The 26,328-nt window shown below is 48.0% G+C and overlaps 1 protein-coding gene across 1 annotated transcript in view; it reads right to left on the bottom strand.

The window, feature by feature from the left end:
* Positions 1 to 5,935: 5,935 nt before the first annotated feature.
* Positions 5,936 to 26,328, bottom strand: part of LOC142591590 (inactive serine/threonine-protein kinase TEX14-like) — a 79,081-nt gene continuing 58,688 nt past the window's right edge. Inside the window, exons 9-13 of the mRNA XM_075703899.1 lie at positions 22,227 to 22,381; positions 21,067 to 21,303; positions 16,236 to 16,296; positions 11,612 to 11,768; positions 5,936 to 5,949 (exon numbers count right to left, since the gene is read on the bottom strand). Of these exons, the coding sequence (XP_075560014.1) occupies positions 5,936 to 5,949; positions 11,612 to 11,768; positions 16,236 to 16,296; positions 21,067 to 21,303; positions 22,227 to 22,381 (624 nt within the window). The remainder of the gene's footprint in view (positions 5,950 to 11,611; positions 11,769 to 16,235; positions 16,297 to 21,066; positions 21,304 to 22,226; positions 22,382 to 26,328) is intronic.

Genomic DNA, 26,328 nt, shown 5'->3' with positions numbered 1-26,328 from the left:
AACCAGGCAAGTCTTCCACTTTAGATTGTATAGGACAGTGTCCATGAACCATGGAAACGTGGCTGGGGCCGAGCATAAGCTGAAAGGCAGAACCTTAAATTCATAAAGCCCATTGGACATCACAAAAGCAGTCTTCTCTCGATCACACTCATCCACCTCTATTTGCCAGTATCCACTTCTAAGGTTCAGAGAGGAGAAGTAATGTGCATGCTGTAGCCTGTCCAAAGAGTCATTGATCTGGGGCAGTGGATAAACATCTTCCTTTGTAACGTGATTCAACTTGCAATAATCAATGCAGAACCTCAACGTACCATCTTTCTTTTTTATAAGCACTACAGGTGATGCCCAAGGGCTCTTTGATGGCTGGATTTCATCATCCTGCGGCATCTTCTCGACCTGCTGCTGCACTGCCGCACATTCTTTCTGAGCCACACGATACGGGTTCCGTTGAATGGGTCTTGCCGTCTCCTTCGTGATGATGTGGTGCTTTGTCAGCGGCGTTTGACCTACTCGCGATGTAGAGGAGAAGCAGTCCTTAAACTCTTTGAGCAGTTCCATAAGATGGTGTTGTTCCGTTGGCGTTAAGCCCGGACCAATGTCAACAGCGGGTGTACATGGCGTTGTGTGAGCCTGGGCTTCTTCTTGCATGGAAAAACAGTCTTGAGCACGGACAATTTCATCTAGGTATGCGACAGTGGTGCCTTTACTGATGTGCCGACGTTCGTTTGTGAAATGAATCAAAAGCACCTCCGCACGCTGCTCTACTAAGCTGATCATACCACAGGCGATGGCAACACCTTGGCGGAATAGAAGGGCAGTTACGTGTGCCGCTACTGCGTCTTCTTTATATTGTTACGTAGGAAGACGCAGACGAAAAGCTATGTACAAGTATACCGTATTTACCCGCGTATAACCCGCCCCTGCGTATAACCCGCACCCCTAACTTTGAACTCGGCGGAAAAAAAAAACAAAAAAAACTCGCGTATAACCCGCACGTTTACCTGAAAAAAAAAAATGAGCGCTAGAAAGATGCAACTCACACTCAGTGATCATTTCGTTTTCAGAACATTTATTCAAACGACCGCCACCACGTCACTGGTTATCCGATTCTTAATCGTCGCCGCTCTCACTACTGCCATCCGAGGCTTCATCGCCACTCTCAAAGACGTAGTCGTCCTCGGAACCATCCAGACTATTACTGATCGCACATTTTTTAAAGCTTTTGCGCACCAAATCGGCCGGTATCGCTTTCCACGCATCCACGATCCACTGGCACAGCAATGGAATATCAGGCCTTCGCACGCGTCCCGTCGGTGTGAGGGCGTACATGCCGTCGGCCATCCACTGGGCATACAGCCGCTTCACGTGTGCCTTGAACGGCTTGTTCAGGCACACGTCGAGTGGCTGTAGCATGGACGTCATGCCGCCAGGTATTATGACGAGGTCGGTGCTGGTCTCGGCAAGGCGAGCCTTCACCGCATCAGTGCAGTGGCCTCTGAAGGAATCTAGTACAAGCATCGACCGGCGTGCCAGCAAGGCACCTGGTCTTCGCTCCCAGATTACTCGAAGCCAGTCACCGACTAGGCCACTGTTCATCCACGAATTTTCTTCTGCACGCACAACGATTCCTGGGGGCAGTGGAATGCTAGGCAGCGTCTTGCGTTTGAAAATCACATACGGGCGCAGTTTCGTGCCGTCAGCCAAAGCGCATAGCATGACTGTGCAGCGCAGCTTGGCATTTCCGCCGGTCAGCACGCTGACTGATTTGGAGCCCTTTTTTTCCATGGTCGTGTCCATCGGCATCTCAAAGTACACAGGTGTTTGATCAGCATTTCCCACCTGAGACAGCAAATAGCTGTGCTCCTTCCGAAGTGCGATCACATATCGTTGAAAGTTCAACAACTTTTCCTCGTAGGCTTCAGGAAGCCGCTGGCACATGGTTGTTCGCCGCCGCATAGAAAATCCATGTCTTCGCATGAAGCGCTGAAGCCATCCACGGCTTGCACGAAACTCACGTGGAATGTTCAATTCCCGGGCCAACTTCAGGGCTTCCATTTGCGCCATCTCAGTTGAAACAGCGTGGCCACGACTTCTCTGCTCCTCAATGAACTTCGCAAGCTGCGTCTCGAGGTGGGGGTACGCGCCAGTCTTCGGACCCCGAAACGCTCGCCTGTTCCGGTTCGTTGCTTCGAGACTCTCTTTTTTCTTCCTCCAGTCGCGAATGCACGACTCGTCGACGTCATGCTGTCTTGCAGCAGCTCTGTTGCCGATTTCTTCGGCAGCGGCTATAATCTTTAGCTTCTCTTTCGCTGTGAAACACTGCCGTCGAGTCGCACTCATGATGCCAAAACAAAGCAGGCAAACAGTGCAAACTGGGGTAAGTACACTAAACAGCGCCTAACGCGAGGCTCAACAATGCTGGCCTTTCGTTGGCCCTTCATCGGCTTGACAAGCGTCGATGACGATGGGGATGGCGGACTACACGGGGAGGCCGCCGCACATTGCGGTGAAGCCGACCCCCCCCCCCCCTCCCAAGGAAAAAATTCGCAGATAACCCGCACCCCCACTTTTTAAACGCGTTTTTTCACATTTTGGTGCGGGTTATACGCGAATAAATACGGTATTTACAAGAAAATACGCTGCGCTTGGCCAAGAGGCAACAGCCCGCGCTAGCTTCTAATCGTAGTCGTCGTCTTCTTACTGCTCGGCTCTTCGTCATTGGAAATACTATCCTGTAGCACTACCCCCGGCGGCAAAAGCACCGTCCCGGAGCGACTAAAGGCTGGAGTCTGAAGCAGTGTAGTAGGTCTTGAGTCTACTGACGTGCACGACATCACTAGATGCCAGAGTAGATGATGAGGTTGAGCTCACAGGAGCAATTTCGTACGTCACAGGCGTCACCTGGCGCAGAGCGTGGTAGGGCCCTGTGTATCGCGAAAGGAGCTTTTCTGAAGGTCCGACGTGATGAGAGGGTGACCACAGGAGCACGATTGCACCAGGCGAAAGTTGTACATCACGGTGGCGGGCATTGTACTGACGCTGCTGCGTGGTTTGCGAGTCCGTAAGTTGAGCACGGGCAAGCTGGCGTGCATGGTTGGCGAGGGCGACGGCGTCACGCGTATACTCGGTTGTTGAGATCGCAGCAGGAGGAAGTACCGTGTCAAGGGGCAAGGCCGGTTCGCGACCGTAGAGTAGATAAAATGGAGAAAATCCGGCGGTGTCGTGCCGGGAAGAATTATAAGCAAATGTGACGTAAGGAAAGGCAACGTCCCAATCGTGGTGGTCCCTCGAAACGTACCTGGACAGCATGTCGGTAAGAGTACAGTTTAACTGCTCTGTCAGGCCATTGGTTTGAGGATGGTATGAGGTAGTCAGCTTGTGTTGAATAGAGCAGGAACGCACAATGTCGGCGATAACTTTCGAGAGAAAGTTACGACCACGGTCAGTAAGCAGCTGTCGCGGGGCGCCATGCACCAAGATAATGTCACGCAAGAGAAAGTCCGCGACGTCAGTGGCGCAACTGGTAGGGAGAGCCCGCGTGATAGCTTATCGGGTGGCGTAATCAGTTGCGACAGCTACCCATTTGTTCCCAAAGGATGACGTGGGAAAGGGACCAAGGAGGTCTAATCCAACACGACAGAACAGTTCCACAGGGACGGTGATCGGCTGGAGATGACCGGAGGGTAGCACCTGAGGTGTTTTCCGATGCTGGCAGGGATCACAGGCAGCAACATAGCGTCGTCGGAGCAAGCGAGACCAGGCCAATAGAAGCGGCGGCGGACGCGGTCATACGTGCGGGTTACCCTAAGATGTCCTGCAGTGGGTGCGTCATGCATCTCAAAGAGCACAGTCTGTCGTAGATGTTTTGGCACGACAAGAAGATCAGGGCCATCAGGGAGGAAGTTCCTTTGGTACAGAATGCCGCCCTGGAGGACATATCGGCGAACGGATGCGTCGGTAGGTGTAGAGCGCAGACGCTCGATGAGCAATTGCAGCGATAGGTCTCGGTACTGCTCATCGGCGATGTTAGCGAAGGCAGACACAGAGAAAATGCTGTCGGCGGTACTACTGTCGGTGTCGTCAGGCTCATCTACCGGGTAGCGAGACAGGCAGTCAGCGTCCTTGTGTAGTCGGCCAGATTTGTAGGTGACAGAGAACGAATATTCTTGATGGTGTAAGGCCCAGTGACCAAGTCTCCCTGTAGGGTCTTTCAATGAGTATAACCAGCAAAGCGCGTGATGGTCTGTGACAACGGAAAAGGGTCGGCCATATAAGTATGGGCGGAACTTCACAACCGCCCAAACTAGGGCCAGACACTCATGCTCAGTGATGGAATAGTTGCGCTCCGCGGGCAAGAGGAGCCTGCTGGCGTAAGCGATAACACGGTCGTGGCCACTCTGGCGTTGTGCCAGCACTGCGCCAATTCCGTAACTGCTGGCATCAGTACGGACTTCGGTAGGTGCAGAAGGATCGAAATGGGCCAGAACGGGAGGTGTTGTGAGAAGGTCGATTAGAAGCAAGAATGCAGAGGCCTCGTTATCGCCCCACTGGAAAGGGGCGTCTTTTTTCAAAAGCTCGGTTAGTGGTCGAGATGGCCGCGAAATTTTTCACGAAACAGCAGAAGTACGAGCAAAAGCCGATGAAGCTGCGCACATCCTTGACACAGTTTGGAACAGGGAAGTGCATAACAGCATGAATCTTGCCTGGGTCCGGTTGCACTCCGTTCGCATCAACGAGATGTCCAAGGACGGTAATATGGCGGCAGCCGAATTGGCACTTCGATGCATTGAGCTGCAGACCGGCTCGCCGAAAAACGTCCAGGACTGCTGAGAGGCGCTTGAGGTGCGTAGCGAATGTTGGGGAGAATACTATAACGTCGTCCAAGTAGCACAGGCACGTGGACCATTTGAAACCGTGAAGAAAGGAGTCCATCATGCGTTCAAAAGTGGCAGGAGCGTTACATAGACCGAACGGCATCACTTTGAATTGATAAAGACCGTCGGGTGTTGCAAAGGCAGTCTTCTCGCGGTTGAGATCGTCCACGGCAACCTGCCAATAGCCGGAGCGAAGGTCAATAGAGGAGAAACAGCGAGCACCGTGAAGGCAGTCAAGGGCATCATCAATACGAGGTAGGGGATACACGTCCTTTTTGGTAACCCTGTTAAGGTGCCGATAATCCATGCAAAAGCGCCATGAGCCATCCTTCTTTTTTACCAGCACAACAGGTGATGCCCATGGACTACAGACGGTTCAATAATGTTCTTCACAAGCATATTGCGAACTTCGGTGTGAATAACTTGACGCTCAGCCGGTGATACTCGATACGGGCGGCGATGAATAGGAGGGGCATCGTCGGTATTAATGCGATGTTTGACAGCTGTTGTTTGGGCCAAAGGACGATCGTTAAAGTAAAGAATATCTTGGTAGGAAATCAGAACGCGGCAGAGCGCACGAGCATGCTTGGAAGGCATGCCGGGTGCAATCATTTTCTGTAAGTCGGCGATGGTACAAGTTGCCGACTGCGACGGTAGAGGAGGATCGGTTGAATTGTCGTCTACTGAAATTGATGCTACAGAGTGATCCTCGAATGAGCAAAGTTGGGCCAGAGACATCCCGCGTGGCAGCACTTGTGTCGTCAAGCCAAAATTGACCACTGGCAGGCAGACGCAATTCGCCGTAATAGATAAAACTGTGTGAGGTACTGTGATCCCGTGTGTAAGGAGGACGTCTTGCATAGGAGCCGCGATGTAGTGACCGTCGGGGACTGGTGGGGATGACACGAAGTCAACGTAAGTCAGTGCCGAAGGTGGCAAGCGAACGAAGTCGACGGAACTGAGGCGAGTAGGGTGTTGTTCAGTGGGATCCAGAACAGGCAGGTCGAGGCAGAGAGTACTGGCGGAGCAATCGATGAGAGCAGAATGTGCAGAGAGGAAGTCTAAGCCGAGGATGACGTCGTGGGGACAGTGAGCGATGACTGTGAATAGCACGATTGTTGAGCGATCGGCGAAGGAGACGCGGGCGGTACACATACCAATTACGGGGGCTGTTCCGCCATCGGCGACACGGACAACAGGCGTCGTGGCGGGCGTGATAATTTTCTTGAGCCGGTTACGAAGGTCAGCGCTCATTACGGACAAATGCACCCCAGTGTCTATGAGTGCAGACACAGAAACACCGTCGACTTGCACGTCAAGAAGGCTCAGATGAGTGGGCAACGTCAGTAGAGGATTTGGCGGCGTAGGGAGCAATGCAGCGTCACCTCGAGGCGCTGCATCGTCTAGTTTTCCGGCTGGGAGCGGCGTCCGAAGGGAGTCGGCGAATAGGAGCGACGGGGCTGGGGAGAGCGAGATTGTTGTTGGGGCGAAGGCGAACGAGAATAGGAGCGGTTCGGTGTAGGAGAATCAGCGGCGGCGTTATAGGGACAAGAAGGGCCACCTGGGGGGCGAGAGTAGGCGGTATAAGTAGACCGGGTCGGGGAACTCCAGCGACTGCGACAGTGCCGAGAAATATGCCCGATTTGATGGCAGTGGAAACAAATGGGCTTGTCGTCAGCAGTGCGCCATTCAGATGGGTTGCGGAAACGTGGTGGGTAAGAAGATGCGGGACGGGGCGGAATCGAAGAAGCCGGGCGGGTATCAGGACGATGGGCTGAGCAGATGGTGTGAAGACCCATGTTTTCGAACTCTTGGCGGACAACTGCCTGGATCAGTGAGACCGTGACTGCAAATGTGTTGGTGGGACTGGAGTCGAAGGCAGCCGGATAGGCGGCCTCAATCTCGCGCCGGACGATCCCGGTAACATCGACAGTGTTGTTGGGACGAGGAGTGTCGCCACAGGAAGATGTCGCTGGGGTGTTGGGCAGACGGGCAGAATGCTGGTCAATACGTCGGCTTTTAGCGAGTTCCAGGCGGCGGCACTCTTTTATAACAGCATCCACCGTCGCTACGCTGTTGCAAACGAGCAAGTTGAAGGCGTCATCGGCAATGCCTTTGAGGATGCGGGCAACCTTGTCGGACTCAGTCATGTGGGTGTCAACTTTGCGGCACAGAGCCAAAACGTCCTGAATGTATGTGACATAGGGCTCTGTTGACGTCTGCACACGGCCGGAAAGCGCCTTCTGCGCGGCAAGTTGGTGACCGTAGGGGTTGCCGAACAAGTCTCGAAGCTGTGTCTTAAGTGAATCCCAACTAGCGAGCTCATCTTCGTGCGTGCGATACCAAACTCTAGGTGTGCCACCGAGGTATAAGACTACGTTGGCGAGCATAATAGTAGGGTCCCACCGGTTATTGCGGCTGACGTGTTCATACAGGCTGATCCAGTCATTGACGTCTTCCCCATCTTTGCCCGAGAATACGCCAGGATCCCGGGGAGCGGGGAGAGTGATGTAGGTCGTCGAGGTGGCAGCAGGTGACGGAGCCGGCGGAGTCGGGTTGTCGTCGCCGGGAGCCATGAAGGAAGGCTCGACGTACCGTCCACTGTGAAGCTCTGTGACGAGGTACAGGGAACGTCCACCTCCACCAGATATGTTACGTAGGAAGACACAGACAAAAAGCTATGTACAAGTATATTTACAAGAAAATACGCTGCGCTTGGCCAAGAGGCAACAGCCCGCGCTAGCTTCTAATCATCGTCGTCGTCTTCTTACTGCTCGGCTCTTCGTCATTGGAAATACTATCCCGTAGCAATATTGTGCGCCGCAACTGACGGAAACAAGTCTGCTTGATAGCGGCGGTATGCACATGTCATCGTCAATAACACGTAAGGCTTGGCGATGGCTGTCTTCGAAGGATTCACATTTTCATCAAACAGGCGGCGTGCAGTGGCATGTGGACTTCCCTGGTAGCCAGCTGGACGATGAGGACAAGAACTATAAATGTGTCCTGGCTCTCCACAATTATAACACAGTGGTCACCGATCTTCAGTGCGCCATATATCGGTCTTGCATAGCTGGGGACACCTTACAAGTTCCCGTTGGGCCCAGGCTGCGACAGGAGGCTCAACGGTACTGCGACGGTACTGTGGTGCCGGTATGGAAAACAAGGGGCGACAAGCAGTGTCGGCATAGCTGTATGCGTTCGGCTGGTATGGCAGCTCGGAAGGCAATGGACGACGAACTGCATCGGCGTAGGTGTAGGCGTTAGGCTGGTATGACATCTTAAGACATGGCTTGGAAGGGTCAAACACCTGTAGGAGTTCCTGGCGCACAACTTCAGTGACGGAGGCAACCGTGAACTCCTGTGGCGGCGGTGCATGTGCTGATGGTGCGTGCCTCGCGTTCTACTTTGCAATTTCCTTGTGCACAATCTGTTGGATCAGTTAGCGTAAGCAGGTCTTAACGCCATGGCGAGTGCTGCGGCTCATTGTCAGTGCCCCAGCGACCAAGCGATCGTACTGTTGGTACCGTTGCTGCAGCGCCTGCTCAATTGCCGTGGCCTACTTAATGAGCTCGTCCATGGTTGTTGGCAAATTGCGCACAAGGCCAGCGAACAGCTGTTCTTTGACATCTCGCATGAGATGGCTCACCTTCTTTGCCTCGGACATGTTGGGATCTGCGCGGCGAATGCCATATCTTCTGCAAACATGGCGACACCTTCATTTGGCTGTTGGATACGTGACTCAAGCAGGCGTTGTGCATTTTCACGTCATTTGTCTTCCCAAATGCATTGAGTAACCAATGGGAAAACTCGTCCCACATCGTCAAACTTCCCTCGGAGTTTTGAAACCAAGTCCTTGCACTGCCTTCAAGGGTGAAATAGACGGTGAAAAGCTTCTGGTCGGGGCACCAGTGATTACATCTAGCTATCCGTTCATATTGCTCAAGCCAGTCTTTTGCATCTTCATGCATGTCACTGTGAAAAGGGTCGGGAACCCGAAGATTTGGGACCGTTACTTGTGTTGGGCTGCCTGATAGTGCCGTTTCTGGAGTTGGGGTGGCCATTGACAGAGCTGATCCTTGTAAGAGAACAAATTCTTGGCTCAAATGTAGCAGGCGGCTGTTCGTGCGGTGTACAGGTGTCTCGACGTGTGAGTGTCTTGTAGGGCTGGATGCAGGGCTGCTTGAAGGAGTACCGATCATGAGGCGATGGTACCCAGCACCTTCACCAGTGTCGCAGGTCATAAAGCACAGGGGCTTTATTGCGGCAAGTAGCAGTACCGCACTGTACTCGAGAAGGATGTGGGGGATGCAGGCCAGCACAAAAGAACGTCTCTTTTCTATTCTTTATCGTGCTCGTACTCTTGAGCTACCCGGTTGTAGTCTTTGTCGTCGTCAGGGTGTAGTTGGTCCAAATAGTGATGCAGCAATATCAACAATTACACAGTAACCAGCAGATTGTCTGCTAATAGCTATATATTTGCTAATCATCTCTAAAGGATAGATGCGCCGACAATTTTATTTCATTCATTCCAGCAGTTCATTTCAGTTGGACGTTAGCACTGTTTTTAGCTTTTGTGGTTCAAATTGCAGCACTTTGCTCACACACAACGTCCAAGGAGGTTGTCCGAAATGAGCTATGTGGTGTCAAATGTGCGCAAAATAATGAGACTGGTGCCGTTAAATAATGCTTATACCTGGCAGGATCAGTGGAAGATCCAAAGTTATTTGATTTTTCATATTAGCGGGGGTTATATTAATGTGCCTATAAAATGTGCCTGCACAGGGTAATTGGGGATCACTGCGAGAGGCATTCATCGAGCAGTTGACGAGCATTAAGATAATGGCAGCAAGAGATGTGAGAAGGCACCCTTCCAAAGTAGGGCAATACTCCAGATGATGCACGCCTAGTAAACTTGGAACAGCTTCATAGAGTGCAAATTTCAGGGACATTTGGACAAAACAGCTCATTTTCAACCTAGCCCTTTCCAGAAGTTGTACCCATTTGACCACACACATTTGCAACCAAAAGAGAATGGACAGCGCACGCTAAGACAAGTTTCTTAGCAGCAGTCTAGGCATACAGTCTGTAATTTGCTGTGCAAGCACTAAAGGGCACACGTCCCCATATGCCATTTAGACAGCAGGCCTCGGTTGCGAGTGTGCTTATTCCTGCATCAGCAGTTTATCAGCAAACAGAGGTAATCTCTCCCTTCAGAGCTTCACTGACAAGGATAATACAAACAGGACTAAGCAGGGGGGGGGCGCTGAGAAGGCGATGAATCAAGTGCTCTGTCTTCCTGTGCATTTAGTACTGGAGGTTCCATAATCTCAAATTTCTGATACGCTCGTTGAAGCAAAAGGCAGATGAAGCATTTGCTCCCCACTGCTTGCGCTTTTCATGATAGCGTTTTCCCAGTGTAGTTGACACCATCAGCCACGGGGGCGGAGTGGATGCGAAACGTGGCTATCTTTACTTCGTACCACCATGAAGGTGTCGTCCAGGCAACGTGAAATCGTATCTGTCGTCGCGTACTCTCTAATTCAACAAAAATTTTACTCATCTGAATTTGCTTTTTCTTATAGCTGATAATTCGGAAAATCTTGCAGGCCCTTCTGTGTAAGAAAAATCCCAAGGCATACAGTTTACGCTTGTTACGACGGACCCACGTACAACAGAGTTTCGAATATAACGGACCATATTTCAAACTTAGTTTGGTCTGCCCATTTTATTAATGCAACGAAGTTTGCTTTTAACAGACCGTGCTACAATGGACGATTGACTACAGCGGATGAAATTAGCGGCAATTTTTGTGAGATTCGGGCATATAAAATGGCGTTTTGCCATGTCTGCACGGGCTATCAACTGATTTGCGAGGGTCAGCTGATGATTGCGGCTCAATATCTTGCGCGCGAGGGAGGAAAGCAAGGTGGAAGTGTGCCGTCTGTCACAAGCGAGGTACGGGGAAAGAGTGGGGGGGTCTACTCCGGTGGCTGCTGTTAATGGCACGGCCGCGTGGGTGCCGTATCTTGAAAGCGATCTGCGATGTGGACAACATGCACCCAGTGCCGGTAGCTTCGCATGTGCTGTGCTTTCGACGTTTAGTTTGCGTTGAGGTGAGAGACAGCACGAAGGTAAATTCGCCCGCTACTGCTGCTGCGCTTATCTTGCCTAATTTGCTACCGCAATCGATGCTTTGCCTTTCGGGCAAAACTGCGACATTTTTGTTTGTTTTTTACTTCGGACGTTCATCACTCACTCTTTGCGATAAAGTTGTTAGACATCGCGACGAAAGTTTTGGAACTGAGGCGTCTCGGATATTACGGACTTCGTATAAAACGGACATTTTTTGTCCAATTATCAGGGTCCATTGCAACGAGAGTCGACTGTATAATGAAACAAATGGCCCATTTTGCCAACTTTGTTACACTGATGTTTAACCATATACAAAGCAATTATTTCATAGGAAGCCGTGCAGATCAACCACTGCACTTCAGAACGCTGTCTCTGTGACCACACCACTCGCATAGCTCCCACAGCATTGCCCGGCATGTGTGAAACTGAGTGCAGAATACAGGGACAAGCATGTTTTTTTTTTCTTTTTTTTTTACTCCTTGGGTGCAGTTCTGGGTCCCGTGCAATGTGACACTTTAGTCCATATGCACTAGCTTCATTTTCTAAGCTGTGTGTGGGGTAACGTTCACCGTGTACCTTGTTCTGCACGCTCCCAACCCTCACCTTGGCGGGCACTTCTTCCGCGCCGAGCAGCAGGTTATCCGAGAACTGCGACGAAGCCCTCAGGTTGCCAACCGATGTCGGTCTGGTTCCGGGCACAAAGCCCCTGGTGCGTGGTCGCAGTGTCGGCGGGGTCTCTGGATCTGTCTGAGTGCATGCCTGTGAACACATGACTAGCTCAGTTTGTGCTGTCCTGCCATCTGTTGATGACCAAGTGCCATCAGTTGGGCTGTATGGCAGAGCAGCATGCTAACAAATTCACAGTGTAAAAAGACGAATGCAGAGAAGGAGAGAGAGAAAATAGAGCAAGGATAGGAAAAGGCAGAGAGGCCAATAAGACAGGTATTTGGTTTGCTACCCTACAACAGAATAATGCAAAGGGAGAAATAGAAAAAAGAGCACGGAGGAGGGTGCGCAGGACTGCAAATGGCCATTCATGCCGGTGCACTTCAAAGGCTATACTAGTGCACAAATAACCTTATGCACCAGCAACAGACATGGTCATAATAGTTGGATGAAAGACACGAAAAGTACCGACTCCTAATTGGGGTGCGAATAACTCGTACTCCTTCCTGCATCCGCTTTTTAAGCCTCCTATTGTAACCACAGTTGATTCAGTACCACTCGGGAGCTCCTGTGCCCTCTGCCATGTGGTGTACGCTGGCTTGTGTGTGTGCCCAAATCAATATACCTGGGATTGTGCAACATACACAACCAGCACTGCTTTAGTAGCCATCAAAAACACAGGTGAAGAGAGACGGAAGCAGGCAAAGTAAATCTTTGGGCAGTGCTCCTAAAGGTACTTGTTGCATTGCCAGAGACCGAGCAGATGCCAATTGCACTCAACCCGTGCTGCGCAGGAACTTCCCTTATTCCAATGTATCGTATGTACATATAGTACAGTTAGAATTAGTGCCACCTCTTGGTAAATGTTTGAGGTGGATTATGGCGAGGGCACCTAGTGTTAGTATGGGTTACTACAGTCTAGCCCATATCACAAACATGTGCATTGCTTTCTTATAAAGGTTAGCCTTTTAGCATCATCTTCATCACCGTATGTCCTCGTGCGTCATATTCACCAGCACTGTGCATGTGCACGTGGCTTGAGGCAGGGAGCGTGCTTTCGTTCTCGATCAGGCTGGCTGCCACAGCCGCCTTACTCGCCACTTTGCCTTCGCTCTTCCTTTAATAAATGTGGGGACGACGGCACAGCTTGTCAGCTGCCGTCATGTCATCCTTGCAGTTTACGTCCTCACATAAGCTAAGCACCAGCGCAGTCTCTCTCTCACACCGCTATTCTGTTCGCACTCACATTTTGCCGTCCATGACACAAACCGAATTGCATAACAGTCTACTTGGGGGATCTGAAATGCTTCGAAGGCCATAACTTGAAAGACAACATAGTGTCGGATGTGGCTGCAATGCCTCCCGTGCAAGTTCGTGTCTCGTGGCATATACTGCACAGGACTGTGACCATTATTTATGCCACAAATTGGATTAAATGCATGGCCCACAGTATATGTAGACGCAGCTATGGAAAGCACGCTTCTAGAGTGCTGCTTGTGCACTGTGGTCCAATTTTCGCTGAGCAACACAACAAAATATCTTAGTCATTCTTTGTCAAGAGCTTAAAGGCCAATTGCAACAAAATTTCACTTTAGCCAAATACGTTATAATGAGTACCATGTGCCACTGAATGAATCTTGGCAAAGCCCCGCAGTGCTCATAATTATATATATTGTCTATATATACATATAGAGAGAGATATGTCTATATATAATATAGAGAGAGTACCCTTTAATCAAAGGCAGAGATTTTAGCCGGCATACAGACATCACTGACATGCTGCTCTGCATGGGCAAGGGAATTGGGGAAAGAAAAGGAGGAGAGAGGGCAAAAAAAAAAAAAAGTAAAAGAAAATGGGCACTGAGTTTTCCGACTCGTGGGCAACGGCGTGCTACGGTAAAGTCCTTCAGTGTATGCACTGTCCCACAATGAGGTGACAGAATTAGCTGCGTGAAAGGTACATAAGGGTGACAGAGTAGAACTAAAGTTTGTCAAGTTGACCAATGTTTTATAAGCATGTGAATAAAAAGTTCATCACACGCCTCTGTCGTGTGAGGCAGGTTAAAGGGCCTAAGATACAGTCAAACGACAAAGGTCTCTGCGTAAGCGGATGCATGCAATGTTCATAGATTGCAAGCTCGTCGGCACACGCTCGACACTCAAACAGGATATGCTACACGGTTTCCTTTTAGCCACAGTTGTTGCAGTGTCGACTTGTGACTTGACCGAAGCGGTACCGTAACCCATTTCCATAGGCGGTGTTCAGGCAAACACTATGATATAGAGTTTCCAAATGGCAAGGAATGTTGGATGGGAGTCTGGATCTGAGATTTGGGTCGATTGAGTAAAGGAAAGGGTAATGCTGGGTTGGCAAGCTCCACAGCTGGTCCTTTTCTTTGGAAGGAAATCTTTTAGCTAGTCGGGAAGCTTAAGATCTAGTGAAATAAACCCGCTTATAGTTTTGGTGTTGAAGACCTTTGCGTGCCGCTTCACCTGCTTTTTCGTTGGCCGGAATACCTCAATGATCAGGTGTCCATTGAAATTTGATACAGTGGCCTGATGCAATGGCCAAGGGATGTAAGTACGCAATGTCGAAAGAAACAGGCTGATGATTGTTTTTTTTTTTTTAACAGACTGCACGATGTTTGTAGTGCTCCCTTAGAGTCAGTGAAAATCGCCCATTGATCAAGCGCTTGGCACAGTATATAGAGGACAGCTTCTTTGATACCGTGAAGCTTTGCTGTCGTTGAGGATGTCCTCCGTAGCAGCCGCTAAGAAAGCATTTGTCCTGTTGAGGGCACGTAAAGACCACGGGAGGAAGTCTCCCGAATGGTTGAGGCATCAGTGTTCAAACACACACACACACACACACACACACACACACACACACACACACACACACACACACACACACACACACACACACACACACACATACATGTATGTATACACATATAGTCTTCTTATTAGAAGCCTTCAAAGAACACCTAAGCAGACAATGGGTGCACCTAGGGGTTGCTGCCAATATTACACAAGTCCTAGCATGCCATCTTTGAGACTTTTCAGCGAATCACAGGCACTGGCCTCGCACCACCGTGCCTGGAAAATGACAGAGACCAATCAGAGTTCGTAGTTATCCGAACGTCTCGACAGCGCTTCGAAGCAGCTGCAGTATTTATGCTAGGCAGCAGACGCAGGTACATGCGATTGCGCACAGCTGTACTGGACTATGCACTCACGCTCAGTCTGACCGTGTTGCGTTGTGCAAGGCTTTGTGCTGCACAGGCTTGACTGACGGACAGTAGCCAAATACAGATTGCGTATTTTGAAGCACTGTCAATAGCAAATGTGTGGTATGGACTTATTTAGGAGGTCATGCCGAGGATCTGCATGTTAGGTCATACGTCACTTTCGGCAAGCGGTAAGGACTGTGTGGTTTCAGCTTCAGTGTCAAAAATGGCTACTTTTGCTGGCATTTTCGGGACACTTCCGCTCGTATATTAAACATAAAATCTTGCAAAGAGGCTCTTCTATACCTACATTATCTTAAACTACATTTCTTACTCTGCCCAAATTTCATTGAAGTTGGCCTTTAAAGCCGGGTGCACATTCACTTGCTAGCTGTGTTTAATGTCCATAAGGACATAAACATGACAAACAGGCACAATAAAATGGCAGCAATAATAAAGACACTCAAGGCAATCTTTTTCACTAGTGGCTCTGGCAGCTTTGGTTTGTTGGCGCACGTCTCCTTTTCGAGCCTGGCCACGGCTGTGCATCGCTGTCAGCGTGGCAAAGCATATATACACAGACTTAGCCCCGTGTCTTGGAGGTAATTTGCTGCATGCATGCCAAGGGTGGGCATGCCAAGATGGCGTGGCATCGTGCGCACTGTCTTTATGCATATTTACTACCGGAGACTGCGTAATCTCAAGTTTCGGACATGCACTGAAGTGAAAGGCAGAAAAAAAAATTAGCTTCTCACTGCTGCGCTTTTCATGACGGCGTTGTCCCACTATTGGAACCACTATCACCACTATCAGTCGCAGGAACAGAGTGGATGCGAAAGCGTGGCTGGCTTTGCTTCGAACTGTGATGGGAGGATACCGTCTACACGGCACAAAACTGTACCTTTCATTGCCAACTAAAATTCAACAAAATTGATTTTTTTTAATGATAATTAGGACAATTTTGCAGCCGCTTCTGTGTAAGCAAAATTGATTGGCGACTGTACTTATTAGCGTGAAAGGTGGAATTCTAATATATAAAGAAATTTGAGATAAAGCGAATCGATGATTTTATTGGCTTCATCATATCGAGGTTTAATTGCAGCTGCAACTAACAAAAAACGAGCCCCTCAGTTCACGTTCTCATTCATTATCAGTACAAATATCAGCTAAAGTATTTACGAGTTAAGTTATTACAAAAATGCGAGACTTACAAATTTACACGACAAAAATCAAGATAATTCCACCACTGCACCCTCCATTACGAACTACAATTGAGGAAAACAGACAGTGGAGTTTATGATTCAGGGACACTGCAAACAATAAGGCAGACCTCATAGGAGGGCTTGTCCACAGGCCTTGACGAGAATGTGGGCACCTTGGGCAAGTCCGTACTGCAAGGCAGAAAAAAAATTAGATCGCACTCTCGCAGCGCAATTCCACATTATACAGTCAAACCCGCTTTGAACCGAGAGGCTTACGGGATAAAAATAGCAGCTAATTCCGTGTGCCCAAATTCGCCCTCAACAAACTTTTGCGATGTGGTCGTTATATATGAATTTGTTCTCCAGTCAAGGAAAGAAGCAAGGAAGGATTTCTTCACTGCAAAAGGGAATCAATAAGCCTATCCACCTGACACACACCAGCACATGTGGGAAAACTACAGTTAAACCTCAATATAACGAAATTCTTGAGCGTTTAACTTTTCATAACCTCTTGCCCATAAAACACCATGTATTTAGAATTTCAATATAACTTAGTGTGTTTGTATGCGATTTCAATGTAACGAAATTTCACTGCCGCCGCAAAGGAATGAGGAGACAATAAATGGAGACTTCTGTGGATGCAGATGGTCATATGGTTGAATTTCAAGTGGCTGCTTGCAAACGCACCTCTGAAATTGTGTGCCACGTGACAAGAGCGACTGCCGAAGTGGAGCCACATCATGTTTCGTGTAAAGTCCAAGTGCGATAAGATCCTTTCATGCTCCACACACTGTATGCTTTAGGTGAGAGTGAAAGTGTGTGAGGGTGAGACAAGATGGTGGCTTCATGAATGCCGCCTTCCGCAGCGAGCAAAGAGAAAGAGAGGGGTGGAGCTCGTTTGCAGTAATTGATAAAGCACACTTAAGGGGGCGGGGACTAAGTTCTCGCACATATTAATTTCTTGCAGGGCGTTTCGGCCCTGGCTGTGCATGGCTTAAGCGCGGATGCCCGCATACGCAGCCGTGCACCCTGCTTTAGAGGTAATCTGCTGCGTGTCCGAAGAGTGGGCGTGCCGAGACGGCGTGGCATCATGTAAGCTATCTTCGCATGCATTTAACATGGGAGATTGCGTAATATCTAGTTTCGGTGACCCGTTCCAATGAGAGGCAGACAAAGCATTCGCTCCCCACTGCCGGTGCTTTTCGCGACAGCGTCGTCCCAGTGCGGGCAACGCCACCAGCCACAGAGGCAGAGTGCACAAGAAAGCGTGGCCGGCTTCGCTAAATTCGTACCACCGAAAAGATATTGTCGACGTGCATGGCTTGACACCGTACCATTCGTCGCCGACTCCCAAATTTATCAAAATGAATTGTTTTCTCGTTCAAATTTGCTTTTTTACGATTGCCCGATAATTCGGAAAATTCTGCGGCCCCTTTCCATGCAAGAAAAATTGATTGGTGACTGTACTTATTAGCGTAAAAGATCAAATTTCAATGCAATGAAATTTCCAATTCTACCGACTTCGTTATATTAAGGCTTAACCGTAGTTGCACACGTGCAAGTGACCCAACGGCACCTCAATTCAATACGCTTACGATACACTTCTGGCAAGAGTCTGAGCCTTCATCTTGGTAGACAGGCACAGCACAAGATGACACACAAGAGTGCACAACAACAATCTTGCCCTGTCACATGTGCTGTCCACTAGTTCTTATGTGTTGTCTTATTGTGTGCCATTTCCACCATGATGAACCTGTACCAACTAAGCCAGTAACAAGTCCTATACAGAGGATTCGCTCGTGAATGCTCGAAATAAATGCATAAAGAAATAATAAATAATAAATCTCACGAATGCTGCATTTCCAGTATGCAGTAGCTCTGTGATGGTGTCAGCAGATTGCCAGAGTCGATGTATCTACTGTCCAGTTCGTTATGAAGAACTAATATTACATTACAGCCGGCTTCCGTTAATTCGATCCCGATGGGACCGACAAAACTGGTCGAATTAAGCGGCAGGTCAAATTAACCAAAAGGCAAAAAGAAAAAAGAAGAAGCCGTTAACTCAGCAGTATTTCCCTTTCAAATTACCGTATTTACCCGAATGTAACGCGACCCCAAATGTAACGCGAGGGTCGACATTGCGAGGGCGAAACCAGGAAAAAAAAGAACACGATTGTAACGCGAGGGTTGACTTTGCGAACGCACAAGATCAAAGAAGCAAAAACGTGAATGTAACGCAATAAACCGAAGCTATAGAACATGAATGTAACGCAGGAAACAAACTATAGGAAAAGTCGAGAGCAGCTTTATTGAAGTACCTGCAAACTATGCCTAATCTTCATCCTCACTGATGTCGCCGTCGTACTCACAGCTGAACTCCACTTTGTCACTAGTTGTTTCCCACAGCAGATTGTCCTTACTTCCGTCGAGGGCATTTAAAATAGAACTCTTCTTAAAAGCGCGGTAGACTGTTTCATGAGACAGCCCGTACCAAGCAGGTGAAACCCACTGGGCAACAGCAGATGCACTCGGGCGTTTCAGTCTCCCTGCAGGTGTTGAGGTAGATCCACATTCAATCCAGTCCCCATACAGCTGCCGCAAGCGATCCTTAAATGGCTTGTTCAAGCAAACATCCAAGGGCTGAAGAATGGACATCATTCCAGCCGGTATAACAACCAAATGCGTTTGGTCACGCTGCAGCTTTTCTTTCACGCCGGGTGTGGGCTAGGTGACCTCGAAAAGAATCCAGCGCCAATATTGATTCTGGATGCAGCAATGCACCTGTCCTTCGGTCCCAAATGCTGGAAATCCGATCTACGACGAGTTCCGAGTCCATCCAGCCTTTTTCATGGCAGCGTACGACAACATTGTTCAGAAATGTTTCTTTTGGGATAGTCTTCCGGCGAGAAATTATGAAGGGAGGGAGCTTGCGACCATCAGCCAAACATGCGAGCATAACTGTTATCCTATTCTTTTCGTTTCCAGTGCTTCTAATTCGAAGTTCGTGTTCACCAGACTTGTGCACTGTCCTAACCATCGGCATATCAAGGTACACGGGGGTTTGGTCCGTATTCTCGATGCGTCCAAGTGGCATGTTGGTAGAACAGCGGAGATCAATGACATACTGCTGAAACGCGAGAAGTGTCGACTCGAAGTCCTCAGGTAGTTTTTGACAAATTGAGGTAGTGCGTCAAAGGGAAAAACTGGCCCTTCACATGAACGTCTGTATCCAGCTGCGTGATGCCTTGAATTGGTTTGGCGCCAAACCCGCGTCTTGTGCAAGTTCATGTGCTTTGCACTGAAACATTTCAATGCTTACACTAAGAAGCCGGGAGCGTTGTTCACCAACGAAGTCCGTAAGACGACGCTCCAAATCCAGGAACTGGCCTTTTTTGGGCCCACAGAAACCTTATGTATGACTGTTGCAATTGAACAACTCCTGGCGATGCTTCCTCCACCCCATCATGGTCGATTCGTTGATGTCCAGGCTTTTTGTGGCCGCTTAGTTACCAACTTTTTCGGCGAGTAGAATAGCATTGCGTTTGAAGCCAGCAGTATACTGAGTGCGAGAGCACGCCATTTTGGATGTAGGCACATTAAGCAGGCAGGAACAGACCAACATGCCGAAGCGCTGAACAGACAATGCGGCTATGCACTGCCTGAGGAGTCGGTGGCGTAGGTCCTGTGGTACTATCGTGGAAACAAGTGCCCAGGACCCGCTGCCAGTGGCCCAAATGAATCGCTACGTCACTAGAATCACCTAGTGGTGAGAAAAAGGCCCATCCATTTCGCGCACCAATCATTCGACACTCACGCAGGCGTTTGGTCCCTCCAAGGTGACTCGTCCCTGGCGCGCTCTCGTTGGTGTCGTTTGCTCTGCCTTTTTCGCGACTCACCCTGGCCCTGATTCACGTATTGGTTGACCGCTGAATTTGGAGCGCGCGATTTTGAAGGAGCAGGTCAATCGACATACATGTAAATGCGGCACATTAAGCGAGCTTAATAATGAGTGTTTGGTGCCATTCTTAGCATTTTTATACCTGGTATTCGAACGCGGGATTGACTTTTCACTTTTATTTTTGGTAAAAAAACTCGTATTACGTTCAAGTAAATATGGTAGTTACGCCGCAGTAGAGCCATGAATGAAGCATACCAAGTGGGAAAGTTGCCACTGTTACGGGACATAGCATGTGTTCCTCAATTTAGAGACGCACATGCACCATCCCAGGTTACAGTACAAGTACAAGATGCCTAATAAGTTTGCTGGCATGCCTTCAGAGCTTTAGACAGACCTCCATTCTTTTGTTGGCTTTAAGTATCCCCTTGCCTTTCAATATTTTACATCTTACCACCTCCTTTTCCCTAACTTTCCAGAAACATGGATGGCCTTTCTCCACTTCTCGATGCACTGCACCTGCGTATAATTAAGGAACGCATACTATGTCTTGCAACAGTGGCCCTTTTCTATTCTTGATATGCTTCACCGCATAACATGCTGTATTGAGGCAAAGCTGACCAGTTAATTAGAATGATCTTCCACAGACTGATTTTAAGATGGAAATAACGGAAGCTTGGGTCTGTAGAAATGCATGAGCAGCAGCCGGAATCTACGGTCAAGATCGAATTAACCGTAAAAATCAAATCTGCCGGAGTCGAATTAATGGAAATCTACCGTAGTACTGTCGGTCAGTAAGTTTTGCGCTTTCGATATAAAGGATAATTTGCTTTAACTAGGTTCATTATATTCGGGTTAGACTAAGACATTTGGTCACGGATGTAACTGCGTTCCAGAGCAAGCAAGTGCAATAAGTTTTGCCACAATACATCAGTGTTATGCAGCAAATAATAAGGATGCTGCAAACGCAGTTATATCGATCCACATGTTTTACCAAGGTTCAACTGTAAATAATTCTAAGCTGGAGAGCATCATTCAAGCCAGAGCCTTTTTTTCTCTCTCACGCAAAGTCCATTGGGTCCAGGCTGGAGGAGAGCGATATCTGGTCAAACTTGCTGCCCAGCAAGTCCGCCTGAGCCGACGCCGCAGTGGCAGTAAAGCCTCCCCGCGGTGGCTGCGACCGACTGGGCCGCCGGGGTGGAGTGCGGTGCAGGGGGGCCGCTCTCTCCTCATCCGCAAGGGAGATCAGCTCCTCCACAGTGTCCGACACGTCATCTGCAACGGTGGAGGGCGCACGCAGCCTGCAAGCAATGCACACACTGTTAACACATCGTGTTATGTGCAGTGCTGCACCGCACTGTACTGTGAAGTTGCTGCAACATTGCTTTCTGCAGCGATTATTAAACAGTACTTTGTTTCGCTATGTTTGCAAAGTCACGCTGCCATTTACAACTGTACCCACCATCCACAAGACCCCGAAGAGAGCTTACATTATGATAAGTAAGATTATTTCAGTGGAATATTGTTAGTTCTAACTGTGAGAATTCTGAAGTTTGGTTAAAATAAAGTGAGGTTCCAACTAACAGCAGCTCTTTCAAAGTCTTTGACACAGTTTGTGGGTTAATTACCGCATAACAATCCTGTCAGATGTGCTTGAACACACACAGGCAGAGGCTGCTACAATAAGACACATGATGGCCTTAGCACATTGTGGAAAATTCACCCTTAAAAAATTTGATGTTTAGCAAGGAAAAAAAATTTGTACTGATTGACAATAATTTGTGCGAAACAGGCACTAGCACTGGAAGGCCAAATGTGATAATAATAGCGCACCATGTACAGGGCTGTCCAGTGTCGGCGTAAAAATGTGTAACATGCCGCTTGTGCTGAGCAATTTGCGAGTCATAAGCACTGCGTAGCACAGACTCGGTGCACTGTGAAAGCACGAACAGCAGCACAAGTGGAGCTTGCGCCAAGTATGCTAGGGTCCAGTACTTTGCAATTTGTGAAATCCTCAGTCATCGTCATTGAGATTTTCATTTTCTGGCACCCATTCTGTAATTTGACACAAAGGATAAAAAGGGAGTACTGAGGCAAAGCCACCACTCTGAATGCTTGTCCCACGACATTCTTGTCACGTGCTTTTATGTTGTTCCCACTGTTGTTCAACAACATATTCTACCGAAGCCATTTGGCGGGCCTTCTCTTCTAGCTGCGCATTCACCTTATCGTGGTCGGCCGGTGAACTAAGGTGGCATGCTCCACTTCGACGGTCGACGCCTGGCGCGACGGAAGTGGCTTGCCAGGCGTCGACTTGATCCGGCATGTGTCGCCTACCTGCTCCAACCGCCCGACGGCAAAGCCCATGTTGCCTTGGCCCTGCATAACACATGCCATGCCAAAGCAAACACCGAGTTTACTAACACGCATACTTCCAATGGACCAAGCAGCAAATTAAAGAGATTGTGCATCGAAAGCTTCCGGGCACTGATCGTACATTGTGCATTGTGACTGGATGAACGCACCATGCTGCAGAAATACAAGCAAATTGTCTCTAATGCCCAACAATCAGATTCCGGGGAATTCGAGCTTTTGTCTCTCCCAGCACTGCATCCGGTCACTTACTTTGTTTTTCCCCATAATGTACATGTTTGAGATTCTACGAGAAGGAGAATGTGTTCCACAGCTACAAAATATCCATCCGTTCACTTTGAAGATTCAAGTTGAAGTATTAAAGACGAAAATTTCAGTTATGACCGCATTTATTTTTGTAAAGTGGTTATCAGTAGCAATTTTGCACGATCTCTGAACCTGAACTGCAAAATATCCATCCGTTCACTTTGAAAAGATTCAAGTTGAAGTATTAAAGGCGAAAATTTCAATTATGACCGCATTTATTTTTGTAACGTGGTTATCAGTAGCAATTTTGCACGACCTCTGAACCTGAACTGCAATATATCCATCCGTTCACTTTGAAAAGATTCAAGTTGAAGAATTAAAGACGAAAATTTCAGTTATGACCGCATTTATTTGTGTAACTTGGTTATCAGTAGCAATTTTGCACTACCTCTGAATGTACTGCTGAATACCGTGCGTCAAAAACCCAAACTTTCAGTTTGAGTTGTGTCATTTTTTTCATACCTACATAAACACTTTCTTTTTCAGTGATATGTTTTAGTACACTCTTAAAAACATGTAATCTTTACCTTGCTGATATATTTGGACAGATTATAAAGAAAAAAGCAAGCTTGAACTTGTAATACCTTTGACTTTACATCGCCACGGATATCAAATCAGCATGTGGCTCGACGCAAGTAACGCAAATGCAGGGTAAAGGGTAATTACTGTGCGAAAGCGACATGAAGCGTGCTTCATTGGTGTGTCTTTTCAACTTATGTTTGGTTGACCATGGCCCAAATACGTATATACTAGGCGGTTGCGTACTGAAATTTAGAGCTGTGCTTCCGACTACTATTCATGCTACGCTTGCTTGCCTTGCAGAGCGCTTATAGAAATGTCCCGAGGGCAACGTTTTGGTCGTTCACTTTCAGACATGTTTGCATTGCTTGGTTTCTAGCACACGTCCTCAAGTGTCAGAGATATTTCTTTTTTGCAATGGTTATCTCGAAACTCTCTAGCGGCATTATGTTTTTGGCACTTTCGTGGTGCGAGAAGCTGCCTGAGCAATTTACCTATCAAGATGAGCAGTCCATCTCGAGATTCTGCTTGTGTGGATTTTCTTTTAGTAAATATATTTAAAGGCAGCTAGAAAGTACTTGCTTTCTATCTTGAATCTCCTGGCCCCAAAAGCAGGTTCTGGCATGCATAGGTCAGCATTGTGGGAGAATACTCACTCACTCGCCATAATTTTTCCAGGCCCTGCACTCACTAGCGTTCACACTCCCCTCCGCTCACGCCTTTCAAATGAGTGCGAGCGAATGCGATGAGTGTGCTGCCCTCTGCCGCGCGCAATTCAGACTGAAGCTTCCAGTTTAGCCCCTACTACATCTGTAGTGCGAGAAGGCACTGTCTTCGGGCCAGTTTTATTTTTAATATACATAAACGATTTGTCTTCCCAATTACATGGTAACATCCATCTATTCACTAATGATTATTTTTCGTACCGTGAAATTAATTCCAGCGATGATTACCGTATACAAAATTCTACATTTCTTGGTGTCAGGAGTGGCAGATGACTCTAGATGCCCAAAGTAATGCTAACAGTAAGTAAAAAGAAAGATTTCTGATTTTACTTACGTTATTAATGACACACCTCTCACTTGTGTATTTCAGGGCAAATATTTAGGTGTCACTTTAACATGCACTCTGCGATGGGAAACCCATGTTAACAACATAACCTCAAGTGGAAATCAATGTATATGCTGAGCACCAAAGCGACTCATCTTTCTGAGAAGATGCCGTCGTCTTGCGCCAGGAGATAATCTGCTCGTCTACAAAATGCTTGTTTGACCAGTGCTGGAGTATGCATGTGTTGTTTGATTTACGTATACAAATTAACTCATAAGAGGGGATGCAGAGGAAGGCAATGAGGTTCATTTATATTAAATACAAGTTAATGGATTCATCGACTGAATTATTAAAAAGAGCCGATTTAATAACACTGCAAAGTAGAGTAAAACTAGCATGACTAAAGTTCTTGTTTCAATTTATGCATGGTGACAAAACCATTGACACCTCCGTATGAAGTTGTTCTATGTCAACACACCACAAGCACTCTAGAACACCTAATGAATACACCTTTAACTCAAATTGCTTTAAATATTCATGTTTCCTTAAAACAATTAGAGGATGGAATGAACTTAGTCCTTCGATTACTAATGCTTTATATTTAAATAATTCCATGACTTCAAGCAGCCACCAACTTCAACCGCGTTCGCTCGGAGCATTGCCCCTCGTTGTTCACTGAGGAGGGAACAGCACGTAGACATAAAACACACTGATTTATTACACTGCTATGGGCGAGCGAACATTAAGCAGCAGAGCACCGTAGTGTATGCCAGCAACAACAAAAGTCAGAAGCATTCTTATCTACAGAGCAGTGCGTTCTTTTTTATATCCCTTACGGGGAGCTGTCTTCTCAGCACTGAAATCTGGAACAAACAATTCCAATGCGTCTTCATGCTTTGAAGGGCGCATTGGCATTATTTGTGTAGTCGCGCGTGGCATGCCCTCCATTTGGTGTATTTGAATGAAAAAAAAAAGCTATTGAGCGCCGTAGCACACGTGCATAAAAAATGTGCCGCGGGCACAGGCAAAAGCAAAAGCAAAAGCAAAAGCAAAAGAGAACACTGTGCACATGACATGGGGGATGAGGTGGGGGAAACGGGTAGTGAGCTGGACAAGTCGCCATAATAATTTTTAAAAAGCTGCTTTGGAGAGAAGGTGCCACACGGCTGCTGTTCCTGTTGCCCTGACGACGCAAACCTGTCCTGTTTACTCGCTCGTCCTGTGTTGCACTGTTTTTGTTTTTATTTTAAACAACCATGCGCGCCGCAACTTTCCTAAAGTATTGCCCGCCTGTGAAAGGGCCTTAACTGAAGGGCACCTTGGCGCTAGTGTCGAAAAGAGCAACTGCATTGACTCGACCAATGGGATCCATGCGGAGATTCACACGATGGTCTGAACACGAGCACAGTTGGAGTGATCTAGAATCATCCATGCCTGGAATACTGGGAGAGTGTCCAGAGCGTCGGCTCCCGCGTAAGGCTTTTGCGGGGAACTGCCGTGCCACTGCCGTGCCACTGCTGTGCAGGACCCGTGGGCTTTCTGCACTAGGGAAGTAAGTGGAAAGCAGGGGCGTCTGCTACGCGCTGTAGTTTTCTTGCGTTCAGTTTCTATGCAAGACACTTGGAGGCTATTTAACTTCAACTGTGCGGTACGGTGCGGAACTTATCCACCTTTAAGAGTTGTCTAAGTGCGGGAGCAGCAAGATAATGAAAAAATCATGTGTCGGACAGCATCAGCGCAGCCTAGTTCCGGTGCTAGAGTTTGGAAACGGTAATGTGGGAGCTGTACGTGCATAGAAATACGCAAAATGAAGTCGCACGCACAAGGAGAGACCGAAAACAAAGTTATTCACATGGGTAATTAAACAAAAGGGTGTAATTAAGAGTAATGAAAAAAAAACTAAATTGCTTGCGCAGTCAGCTGCAGTATATAGGTGCAGTTACAGCTTCACTCACCACTACGAGCTTTCCAGTAACGGTTTACAGTGGTTTACAGCCATATCCAGATGTCTTCATTCAACAATTTGTTAGCCTCGACTAGTACTTTATTACCCAAAGAGCACCAAAAGAGAGAGCTTA

This window comes from Dermacentor variabilis, chromosome 8 (assembly GCF_050947875.1).
Source record: "Dermacentor variabilis isolate Ectoservices chromosome 8, ASM5094787v1, whole genome shotgun sequence".
In the NCBI taxonomy this organism is placed as follows: Eukaryota; Metazoa; Arthropoda; class Arachnida; order Ixodida; family Ixodidae; genus Dermacentor; species Dermacentor variabilis.
The sequence above is the reverse complement of the archived record's forward strand: the minus strand, read 5'-3'. Positions and strand labels throughout refer to the sequence as shown.